Source organism: Salvelinus sp. IW2-2015, unplaced genomic scaffold (genome assembly GCF_002910315.2).
Source record: "Salvelinus sp. IW2-2015 unplaced genomic scaffold, ASM291031v2 Un_scaffold2350, whole genome shotgun sequence".
NCBI classification, from domain to species: domain Eukaryota; kingdom Metazoa; phylum Chordata; class Actinopteri; order Salmoniformes; family Salmonidae; genus Salvelinus; species Salvelinus sp. IW2-2015.
Genome location: NW_019943675.1, coordinates 95,662 through 108,404, shown reverse-complemented (window position 1 = coordinate 108,404; position 12,743 = coordinate 95,662). Strand labels below are relative to the sequence as shown.

The window sequence follows — 12,743 nt, the reverse complement described above, 5'->3', positions numbered from 1 at the left end:
GTAGTAGTAGTAGTAGTAGTTGCAGTAGACATGTGTTTGTCTAGTCGTAGTAGTAGTAGTAGGTAGTAGTATAGTAGTAGTAGTAGTAGTAGTAGTAGTAGTAGTACCATGTGTTTGTTAGTAAGATAGTAGTAGTAGTAGTAGTTAGTGAGTAGTAGTAGTAGTAATGTATAGTGTAGTTTATAGTAGTATTGCCAGTAGTACCAGTGTTTGGTGTATGTACGTAGTGGTAGATAGTAGTAGTAGCATTGCAGTATAGTAATGTGTTTTGTCTAGTAGTAGTAGTAGAATAGTAATATTCGTGTAGTAGTGTAGTAGGTGCAGTAGTAAACATGTGTTTGTCAAAAAGAAAAAAAAAATAGTAGTAGTAGTAGTAGTAGTAGTAGTAGTAGTAGTGCAGTATTACATGTGTTTGTCTAGTCGTAGTAGTACTAGTAGTAGTAGTAGTAGTAGTACCTGTGTTTGTGTAGTAGTAGCACCAACAGGAAGATGTAAACTAGGATTAGACCACAAGCCTCCGCCATCGCAAAAGCCCAAGGGATTCTGGGTACACTGTCAGAGAAAAAGGGAATAATAATGTGAGGCCAAGGGTTAGAGGTCAAGCTCACCTAGGTCAAGCTCACCTATGTTTGGCAGTGGGATTAGAGGTCAGGGGTTAAAGGTTAAAGGTCAGACTCACCTATCCAGGAAGATGTCGGGCAGTGGCGGGTAAGTTGTCATATCGGGAACGCGGTCGTGGACGATCACCATGACGAAGGAGGTGAATCCGAAGACGAGCATGACGTAAACAGAGCTGACTACTGTCTTCCACAGCTCCGGGTCCAGACGCCCTAGAAGGCACTTCCTGTCCCCAGTGGAGTGAATGTGGCACTGGTCTTCTTCGAACTCCGTCCCTGACCGGGGTCGCGACCCTGACCATGACCCTGAGACCCCACAGTCCACCTGACGGCGCCCTGCCCCGTTACACCCCCAGTCATCCCCGTGACAGGCCCTGTCTCCCCCAGCAGCAGCCCCTAATCCCCCTAACCCTATCCCCAGCTCCTCCAGTTGCTCCTGGTTCTGTCTTTGGAGCCTCCGCAGGGCCAGGGCCAGCCTCTTGATGTCCCCCAGCACAGTGAGGCCCAGAGGGGGTTCACGCAGGTCAGCCTCCCCTAGAGTCAGCAGGCTGGGGCCATCCACACGGTGTTTAGAACACAGCAGCACCACATACTGCCCAAACCCCTCCTGCTTCAGCCAGCCAGACACCTGCTTACTGCTCCAAGTACTAACTCTACTCTGAGACACCGCCATAGTATACCTCCCTCTGAGAGAGAGGGAGAGAGAGACAGACAGTGTTAATACAGTGGTAACACAACGGCAATGTAATAACAGACCTAATAGTTTGTTCTGGGAAGACAGCATTACGTCACAGAGGCCAATCACAACACAGATAGACCACATACAGTAGAAACTCATTATTGGCTTAGACCACCAGCTCCATTCAAACTAGACAGTACAAGTAGCCAGTAACCATGAATAATGATAGTGAGAGACTGAAAAACAGCTGCTATCTCAAGGCCATCAGACTGTTAAATAGTCACCACTAGCCAGCCTCTGCCCAGTACTCCGCCCTGAACTTAGTCACTGTCACTAGCCGGCTACCACCTGGTTACTCTACCCTGCGCCCTTAGAGGCTGCTGCCCTATATACATAGTCATGGAACACTAGTCCCTTTTAGAATGTTTACATACTGTTGTACTCATTTCATATGTATACACTGTATTCTAGTCAAGGCCATTCTATTGAACTATTGCTGTACATATACTATTCTATCCTACATATTCTACAGATATACAACATATTCTATCCACATACTGTCTATAATGTCTATACATCCCATCATATATATATACAGTATATACCGGAGTCGCCTCTTCACTGTTGACGTTGGGTTAAGCTCCAAAACGCAGGTGTTTCAGCCTAGCTCAGTGCTTTCTGTGGTGGTGGGGCAGCCAGCGGAAAATACAGAGCGTAGGGGTTGGTAATGTTCTCTAGTTGCGCCGTGATTGGCTCAGTGTTCTGTCACTCATGGGGACACTATGTCACCGCAAAATCTAAGGGTAGAGCTTGAACATTCAAGCCCCCTTGGGTGCAGCCATAGAGTTACATTAGAAGTGCCCATCCAAGAAGGCTCAAGATCATTGGCCACAGATAAAATGACGTCAAATCACATTATATCTACAGCAGCTTTGATTGGACTGATCATGTCAACATCATACTTTCAAAATCTTAGCTAGCAGTCATCATCATGAATCAAGTTGACAATCTACTAGCAAATCCTTTTCAATCATTGTCATATGAAGAGAAATAATGAAGAGAAATTATAGATAAAACATATCGGTGCTCATCAACCATTGGACATAAACATTACACAACAAGTTGGAAATCGCAACAATGAGTGGTTTGGAAGGAATCAGTGGCCAACTGCAAGCATTTCAAAGTAATCTCTAGCCTGCTATTCAGTGGAGTGGGTCTTTGGTCCCAAGTCTGGGTTTAAGGGTCTCTTTTCCAAGCTTAAAAAGATAAACATTCAACATTGGCCTTGYTGTCAATCCAGCAKGACTTCTGCCGCRYTCAARRCAACTGGAAAYTCRGAACTGGGAAATCTGACATTAGTGAGTTCAAGACAACTGGGAACTCAGAAAKAWAYKWGCTCCGACTGGGAAAATACGTTCTGACGGTCATCCAACTCGGAATTGCAAGTCGGGAACTCAGGCTTCTCTCTAGAGCTCTGACCTGAAGATCACTGACGTCATGATTCTACCTTGTTTTCTTCAGTTCCCAGTTGTCTTGAAAGCAGCATAAATCCAGAGAATGACAGACTTTGATGACAAAGGTTGATTATGAAATTTTCCCACAAAGGACCGCTGCGCCAGCTTCCTGTTCAAGTGAGCACAGTACAACAAGGTGAGTCCAAAAATGTCTTATATGCTGCTGCAGAAATGATGTAATATGCCAGGGATATATGTATACTGTAGCTAAGAAAGTAATACTAAGTGTATGTTGTGTAGTAAGCTGTTAGTAGCCCATGTTCCTCACCCTAATAATTTGTTCTGACTTACATTTACGTCATTTAGCAGACGCTCTTATCCAGAGCGACTTACAAATTGGAAAGTTCATACATATTCATCCTGGTCCCCCCGTGGGGAATGAACCCACAACCCTGGCGTTGCAAGCGCCATGCTCTACCAACTGAGCCACACGGGACCACGGGACTTGGTGGTGCACATGCAGCCTATAGCCTGTTATAGAGAAATGTCATCATATTGTAAGAGCTTCCATTGTCTGCTTACAGTGCATTCGGAAATTATTCAGACCCCTTCAGTTTTCCACATTGTGTTACGTTAGTCTTATTCTAAAAATGATTAAATACATGTTTTCCTCATCAATCTACACACAAAGTCCCATAATGGTCAACTGAAAAAAGGTTTTTCGAAATATTTGCAATAAAAAAAACAATTATTTAGAAAAGTATTCAGACCCTTTGCTATGAGACACGAAATTGAGCTCAGGTGCATCCTGTTTCCATTGACCATCCGTGAGATGTTCCTACAACTTGATTGGAGTCCACCTGTGGTACATTCAATTGATTGGACATAATTTGGAAAGGCACACACCCATCTGTATAAGGTTCCACAGTTGACAATGCAAGTCAGAGCAAAACCAAGCTCAGAGACAGGATTGTGTCGTGGCACAGATCTGGGGAATTTTACCAAAACAATTCTGCATTGAAGGTCCCCAAGAACAGAGTGGCCTCCATCTTTCTTAAATGGAAACAGTTTGGATCCACCAAGACTCTTCCTAGAGCTGGCAGCCTGGTCAAACTGATCAATCGGGGGAGAAGGGTCTTGGTCAGGGAGGTGACCAAGAACCCGATGGTCACTTTGACAGAGCTTCAGAGTTCCTCTGTGGAGATCTGAGAACCTTCCAGAAGGACAACCATCTCTGCAGCACTCCACCAATCAGGTATTTATGGTAGAGTGCCCAGACGAAAGCCACTCCTCAGTAAAAGGCACATGACAGCCTGCTTGGAGTTTGCCAAAAGGCACCTAAAGGACTCTCAGACCATGAGAAACAAGATTCTCTTGTCTGATGAAACAAGGATTGAACTCTTTGGCCTGAATGCCAAGCATCACGCCTGGAGGAAACCTGGCACCATCCCTGCGGTGAAGCATGGTGGTGACAGCATCATGCTGTCAGGATCGAGGGAAAGATGAACGGAGCATAGTACAGAGAGATCCTTTATGAAAACCTGCTCCAGTGTGCTCAGGACCTCAGACTGGGGTGAAGGTTCACCTTCCAACAGGACAACGACCCTAAGCACACAGCCAAGACAACGCAGGTGTTCAGATTACAAAGTTATAATTTTAATATCTGATCAATCAGTCTTCTAATTAATGAATTATTCTTTACCTCACGTTAGTCTCATTCCAAATGTCGTAAATTGTTGGTTATCTGCACGAACCCAATTGTCTTACTCATTTATTTACTAACTAACTAAATAATCATAGAACTGCATAAACAGACAGTAGATATGGTTACAGGGAAATGATAGGGGAGGTTCCCTAGTGGGCTAAGCCGATATGACGGCTTGGTGAACAAAGGGAAGTGGGTGTGGACTGAGAACAGGCGGGAAAGACCAGAGGGATCACTACACACAGTACTACTATAATTATATTAATTGAAATGCTAATCCTTTGCACATGAACGCTCATTCATTCGGGAATAATTGCAATCAATATATATTTAAGCCCAGTGTGTCGTCGTGATCTCTGTTCGAATCGTCTGTCCTTCTGTTGGAGTCAGTTCATCATCGTCTCTCTCTCTGCTTCCCTGAAGATCAAAGTCTTTCGTGGTTAGAATGGATACTTCAGAGTACCATTCAGAAATGTTCTCATAGAATAGAAGTTTCGGCGGTTGTCGGTCTTCGCATCCCGGGTTGACATAATTTCTAGCTGCAGACTAATAATTAGTATCTAAGATTTGCTCTTATTCTGTCAGGATCGATAGTCTCAGAGTTTAACCATTTCCCGCCGTGTAGCCAATGCTCCACGTGGTATGGTTAGGAATTCAACAGCCATTGCAACCTTCGCTTAAACGGAGGTTTTTGTGGTCTAAACTCAACCTGTGCCTCCTCGGTGTCCATCGAGGTACGCATGGTCTGAAGAGGATTTCCTCAGGAGGGGTTTTTATTCATAACAATAGAAAAGGCGGGTCTATGACGCCAGATCATGTCTGTGCTCACGGGGGCGGGCCAATGACTTTACAATTACAATTATCTTTCATTAAAGGTTTAACATTACCTTACATCATTTCACAAATAGTTTCATCTTTACTCATTCATTTTATACAATAATTAGATGCAAACCCCATAATGGAGAAATGTACATATTCAGAGATATAGTTATGTGTGTTTCCTGTCCTCTCTGAGGTCACCAAATGAATCACACTCGTCATACCCGTCCCTTAATTGTGAGTGGACCATTCCCACCTTCTCACAAGTGGACATATTGTTTCAAATTCCCATTTTGGGGATTTAGGAATTCGGCCACGTGGAATCCTTTGTTCTCTCTGTGTCTCTCTCTCTGCATGGCCAGGGGGAAGAGAGTCTCCTCCAGGAATTTATGACCTGAGATAACAGAACCTGGGTGTAGGAGAGAGAGAGAGAGGGGGGGGGCACGATCTATACCCAGAAAGGGCCACCTCACGACAATACATTTGCAAACAAAAAAAAAACTGTTTTTGCTTTGTCATTATGGGGTATTGTGTGTAGATTGATGAGGGAAAAAAACTATTTAATCAATTTTAGAATAAGGCTGTAAGGTAACAAAATGTAGAAAAATGTCAAGGGGTCTGAATACTTTCTGAATGCACGGTATATATAATACAAAAGAAATTCAAGTTTTTGACAGCACTGGGCCTTTAACCTCAGTCATTTCAAATCCAAAGTACAGAGAAAAAACAAAAAAACATTTGTCACTGTCCAAATATTTTTGGACCTCACTGTATATTTACAATGTATTATTATTATTACTATTATTGTTATTGTTATTATTATTATTCCAGTTAAATTAGAGAGTATACAGTATTACCAGTACATTACCAGATAGTTAAACTATAGTACATTACCAGTACATTACCAGTCAGTTAAACCAGAGAGTACATTACCAGTCAGTTAAACTATAAGTATATTACCAGTACATTACCAGTCAGTTAAACTGGAGAGTACATTACCAGCCAGTTAAACTATAGTATATTACCAGTCAGTTAAACCAGAGAGTACATTACCAGCCAGTTAAACTATAGTATATTACCAGTCAGTTAAACCAGAGAGTACATTACCAGCCAGTTAAACTATAGTACATTACCAGTACATTACCAGTCAGTTAAACTGGAGAGTACATTACCAGTCGTTAAACTAGAGAGTACATAACCAGTCAGTTAAACTAGAGAGTACATTACCAATCAGTTAAACTAGAGAGTACATTACCAGTACATTACCAGTCAGTAAACTAGAGAGTACATTACCAGTCAGTTAAACTAGAGAGTACATTACCAGTCAGTTAAACTAGAGAGTACATTACCAGTCAGTTAAACTAGAGAGTACATTACCAGTCAGTTAAACTAGAGAGTACATTACCAGTCAGTTAAACCAGAGAGTACATTACCAGCCAGTTTACTATAGTATATACCAGTCAGTTAACCAGAGAGTACATTACCAGTCAGTTAAACTATAGTACATTACCAGTACATTACAGTCAGTTAAACATATGTATATTACCAGTACATTACCAGTCAGTAAAACTATAGTATATTACCAGTCGTTAAACTATAGTACATTACCAGTCAGTTAAACCAGAGAGTACATGACCAGTCAGTTAAACTATAGTATATTACCAGTACATTACCAGTCAGTTAAACCAGAGAGTAACATTACCAGCCAGTTAAACTATAGTATATTACCAGTCAGTTAAACTATAGTACATTACCAGTACATTACCAGTCAGTTAAACTATAGTATATTACCAGTCAGTTAAACTATAGTATATTACCAGTCAGTTAAACCAAAGAGTAACATTCAAGTCAGTTAAACTATAGTATATTACCAGTATATTACAGTCAGTTAACTATAGTAATATTACCAGTCAGTTAAACTATAGTATATTATCAGTCAGTTAAACCAGAGAGTACATTACCAGTCAGTTAAACCAGAGAGTACATTACCAGTCAGTTAAACTATAGTATATTACCAGTCAGTTAACCAGAGAGTACATTACCAGTCAGTTAAACCAGAGAGTACATTACCAGTCAGTTAAACTATATATATTACCAGTATATTACAGTCAGTTAAACTATAGTATATTACCAGTTAGTTAAACCAGAGAGTACATTACCAGTCAGTTAAACCAGAGAGTACATTACCAGTCAGTTAAACTATAGTATATTACAGTCAGTTAAACCAGAGAGTACATTACCAGTCAGTTAAACTATAGTACATTACCAGTACATTACCAGTCAGTTAACCAGAGAGTACATTACCAGCCAGTAAACCAGAGAGTACATTACAGTCGTTAAACTAAGTATTACCAGTACATTACAGCCAGTTAACCAGAGAGTACATTACCAGCCAGTTAAACTATAGTACATTACCAGTACATTACCAGTCAGTTAAACCAGAGAGTACATTCACCAGCCAGTTAAACTATAGTACATTACCAGTAGTTAAACCAGAGAGTACATTACCAGCCAGTTAAACTATAGTACATTACCAGTCAGTTAAACCATAGAGTACATTACCAGCCAGTTAAACTATAGTACATTACCAGTACATTACCAGTCAGTTAAACTGGAGAGTACATTGCCAGTCAGTTAAACTAGAGAGTACATTACCAGTCAGTTAAACTAGAGAGTACATTACCAGTCAGTTAAACTAGAGAGTACATTACCAGTACATTACCAGTCAGTTAACTAGAGAGTACATAACCAGTCAGTTAAACTAGAGAGTACATTACCAGTCAGTTAAACTAGAGAGTACATTACCAGTACATTACCAGTCAGTTAAACTAGAGAGTACATTACCAGTCAGTTAAACTAGAGAGTACATTACCAGTCAGTTAACTAGAGAGTACATTACAGTCATACCAGTCAGTTAAACTAGAGAATACATTATCAGTATATTACCAGTCAGTTAAACTAGAGAATACATTACCAGTACATTACCAGCCAGTTAAACTAGAGAGTACATTACCAGTCAGTTAAACTAGAGAATACATTACCATTCAGTTAAACTATAGTATATTACCAGTCAGTTAAACCAGCGAGTGCATTACCAGTACAGTACCAGTTAGTTAAAACAGAGAATACATTACCAGTCAGTTAAACTATAGTATATTACCAGTCAGTTAAACTAGAGAGTACATTACCAATCGGTCCCGCTCTGTCTTCTGTGACTCCAATACTCCTTTGCTCTCCAGCACACCCTTCCTCCTAATCCAAAGGTCTGTTGGACCTAAACAGCTGAGTAAGCTGCTCTCTCCATATCAGGACCTTTCTCCTACTGATAGATAGGCTGCTCTCCATATCAGGACCTTTCTCCTACTGATAGATAGGCTGCTGTCTCCATATCAGGACCTTTCTATCAAGGAGATGTGCTCTGATAACAATGTTGTCCACACTGATCTACCCTGATCACTGATCAACAGAACTCAGTAGAACCACTACATGATCAACAGCATTAGTTTAGTAAAAAACGTGTGTGAGTAAATACACAGTAAATGATCATCCGTGTTTAGAAAAGAAGCTCAGCCTTTGACCTCCCTTGACTCTGGTGAGTACACTAGCCAAGTAGGTGGCGGGAATGAGCCATTAAAGTTGGTTGACACACTCAATGAACACCACAGAAGAAGAAGCTTCTGACGTCAATATAGTGCAACCTAGCGTGTTAGCTGAAGGGCAAGCAAAATCGAGTGGAGTTGTGGGATGAAATAACTTCAGGTGAATGAATACTGTAGTTCCAGAGACGCTACGGGTTATGTGGTGCTTTTTCTGGCTAGTGTCGTAACATTGTTAGCTATGAGATGCACACAGTAGCTAGTTAGCTAGGTAGGTGACGTTATCACAAGCAGACAGACCATTTGGTCCATTATTAGCAATGATAACGTATCAAAGTAGCTAGACATATCTAGATACATATTAAACCCTTATAAACAAATGATTGTATACTGTAGGTTACTGCCAGGGCCTAAATGGAACTGTTTGGTCCACCAGCCACTGGCAGGAAGATTAAAATAAAAAAAGTCTACCAGCCACTCAGATTTCTTACAAGTCAAAAAACAGATGACCGTGCTTTGTAATGTTTCTAGAACAGATGACCGTGCTTTGTAATGTTTCTACAACAGATGACCGTGCTTTGTAATGTTTCTACAACAGATGACCGTGCTTTGTAATGTTTCTGAAACAGATGACCGTGCTTTGTTAATGTTTTGAAAAACAGATGACCGTGCTTTGTAATGTTTTACGAACAGATGACGGTGCTTTGTAATGTTTCTAAAACAGACGACCGTGCTTTGTAATGTTTCTAAAACAGATGAGCGTGTTTGTAATGTTTTCTAAACAGATGAGCGTGCTTTGTAATGTTTCTGAAAACAGCAATGAGCGTGCTTTGTAATGTTTCTGAAACAGATGACCGTGCTTTGTAATGTTTCTAAACAGACGAGGCGTGCTTTGTAATGTTTTACAACAGATGACTGCGTTTGTATGTTTCAGAACAGATGACCGTGCTTTGTAATGTTTCTAGAACAGATGACCGTGCTTTGTAATGTTTCTAGAACAGACGAGCGTGCTTTGTAATGTTTCTAGAACAGATGAGCGTGCTTTGTAATGTTTCTGAAACAGATGACCGTGCTTTGTAATGTTTCTAAAACAGATGAGCGTGCTTTGTAAGTTTTTAAAACAGACGACCGTGCTTTGTAATGTTTCTAAAACAGATGAGCGTGCTTTGTAATGTTTCTAAAACAGATGAGCGTGCTTTGTAATGTTTCTAAAACAGATGACCGTGCTTTGTAATGTTTCTAGAACAGATGAGCGTGCTTTGTAATGTTTCTACAACAGATGAGCGTGCTTTGTAATGTTTCTGAACAGACGAGCGTGCTTTGTAATGTTTCTAAAACAGACGAGCGTGCTTTGTAATGTTTCTAAAACAGATGAGCGTGTTTGTAATGTTTCTAAAACAGACGAGCGTGCTTTGTAATGTTTCTAGAACAGCATGAGCGGTGCTTTGTAATGTTTCTAGAACAGATGAGCGTGCTTTGAATGTTCTAAAACAGATGAGCGTGCTTTGTAATGTTTCTAAAACAGATGACTGCGTCTTTGTATAATTTTCTAGAACAGATGAGCGTGCTTTGTAATGTTTCTAGAACAGATGAGCGTGCTTTGTAATGTTTCTAGAACAGACGAGCGTGCTTTGTAATGTTTCTAAACAGACGAGGTGTGCTTTGTAATGTTTCTAAAACAGATGAGCGTGCTTTGTAATGTTCTAAAACAGATGAGCGTGCTTGTAATGTTTCTAAAACAGACGAGCGTGCTTTGTAATGTTTCTAGAACAGATGAGCGTGCTTTGTAATGTTTCTAGAACAGACGAGCGTGCTTTGTAATGTTCTTAGAACAGACGAGCGTGCTTTGTAATGTTTCTAGAACAGATTAGCGTGCTTTGTAATGTTTCTAGAACAGACGAGCGTGCTTTGTAATGTTTCTAAAACAGATGAGCGTGCTTTGTAATGTTTCTAGAACAGACGAGCGTGCTTTGTAATGTTTCTAGAACAGACGAGCACGCTTTGTAATGTTTCTAGAACAGATTAGCGTGCTTTGTAATGTTTCTAGAACAGATGAGCGTGCTTTGTAATGTTTCTAGAACAGACGAGCGTGCTTTGTAATGTTTCTGAAACGATGAGCGTGCTTTGTAATGTTTCAAAACAGATGAGCGTGCTTTGTAATGTTTCTAGAACAGATGAACGTGCTTTTGAATGTTTCTAATCAGTTAGCGTGCTTTGTAAGTTTCTGAAACAGATGACCGTGCTTTGTAATGTTTCTACAACAGATGACCGTGCTTTGTAATGTTTCTAAACAGATGACCGTGCTTTGTAATGTTTTTAAAACAGACGACCGTGCTTTGTAATGTTTCTAAAATAGATGAGCGTGCTTTGTAATGTTTCTAGAACAGATCTGCGTGTTTTGTAATGTTTCTAGAACAGACGAGCGTGCTTTGTAATGTTTCTAAAACAGACGAGCGTGCTTTGTAATGTTTCTAAAACAGATGAGCGTGCTTTGTAATGTTTCTAAAACAGACGAGCGTGCTTTGTAATGTTTCTAGAACAGATGAGCGTGCTTTGTAATGTTTCTAAAACAGACGAGTGGCTTTGTAATGTTTCTAAAACAGATGAGCGTGCTTTGTAATGTTTCTAAAACAGACGAGCGTGCTTTGTAATGTTCTAAACAGACGAGCGTGCTTTGTAATGTTTCTAAAACAGATGAGCGTGCTTTGTAATGTTTCAAAACAGACGAGCGTGCTTTGGAATGTTTCTAGAACAGATACTGAGCGTGCTTTGTAATGTTTCTAGAAACAGATGAGCGGGCTTTGTAATGTTTCTAAAACAGATGAGCGTGCTTTGTAATGTTTCTAAAACAGATGACCGTGCTTTGTAATATTTCTAGAACAGATGAGCGTGCTTTGTAATGTTTCTAGAACAGATGAGCGTGCTTTGTAATGTTTCTAGAACAGACGAGCGTGCTTTGTAATGTTTCTAAAACAGACGAGTGTGCTTTGTAATGTTTCTAAAACAGATGAGCGTGCTTTGTAATGTTTCTAAAACAGACGAGCGTGCTTTGTAATGTTTCTAGAACAGATGAGCGTGCTTTGTAATGTTTCTAGAACAGACGAGCGTGCTTTGTAATGTTTTCTAGAACAGACGAGCGTGTTTGTAATGTTTCTAGAACAGTGATTAGCGTCTCTTTGTAATGTTTCTAGAAACAGACGAGCGTGCTTTGTAATGTTCTACAAACAGATGAGCGTGCTTGTAATGTTTCTAGAACAGACGAGCGTGCTTTGTAATGTTTCTAGAACAGACGAGCGCGCTTTGTTAATGTTTCTAGAACAGATTAGCGTGCTTTGTAATGTTTCTAGAACAGATGAGCGTGCTTTGTAATGTTTCTAGAACAGACGAGCGTGCTTTGTAATGGTTCTGAAACAGATGAGCGTGCTTTGTAATGTTTCTAAAACAGATGAGCGTGCTTGTAATGTTTCTAGAACAGATGAACGTGCTTTGTAATGTTTCTAAACAAAGTTGAGCGTGCTTTGTAATGTTTTGAACAAAGATGACGTGCTTTGTAATTGTTCTACAACAGATGACCGTGCTTTGTAATGTTTCTAAAACAGATGACCGTGCTTTGTAATGTTTTTTAAACAGACGACCGTGCTTTGTAATGTTTCTAAAATAGAAGAGCGTGCTTTGTAATGTTTCTAGACAGATCTGCGTGTTTTGTAATGTTTCTAGAACAGACGAGCGTGCTTTGTAATGTTTCTAAAACAGACGAGCGTGCTTTGTAATGTTTCTAAAACAGATGAGCGTGCTTTGTAATGTTTCTAAACAGACGAGCGTGCTTTGTAATGTTTCTAGAACAGATGAGCGTGCTTTGTAATGTTTCTAGAA

At 40.3% G+C, this 12,743-nt stretch overlaps 1 protein-coding gene across 1 annotated transcript; it reads right to left on the bottom strand.

Annotated features, from left to right (window-relative positions):
• Nucleotides 1–431: 431 nt before the first annotated feature.
• Nucleotides 432–8,542, bottom strand: LOC112073749 (sphingomyelin synthase-related protein 1). The gene is made up of 3 exons (XM_024140984.2): nt 8,463–8,542; nt 680–1,303; nt 432–552 (listed from the first exon to the last, which is right to left on the bottom strand). Exons 2-3 carry the CDS (start codon nt 1,288–1,290, stop codon nt 432–434), a joined length of 732 nt encoding a protein of 243 aa, XP_023996752.2. The 5' UTR covers nt 1,291–1,303; nt 8,463–8,542.
• Nucleotides 8,543–12,743: the final 4,201 nt, after the last annotated feature.

Excerpts from the sequence above, each read along its gene's own strand:
- LOC112073749 (XM_024140984.2), bottom strand. The coding sequence starts at position 1,290 with ATGGCGGTGTCTCAGAGTAGAGTTAGTACTTGGAGCAGTAAGCAGGTG. Across the intron at positions 553-679 it reads CCCGACATCTTCCTGGATAG|TGTACCCAGAATCCCTTGGG; the intron begins GTGAGTCTGACC and ends TTTCTCTGACAG.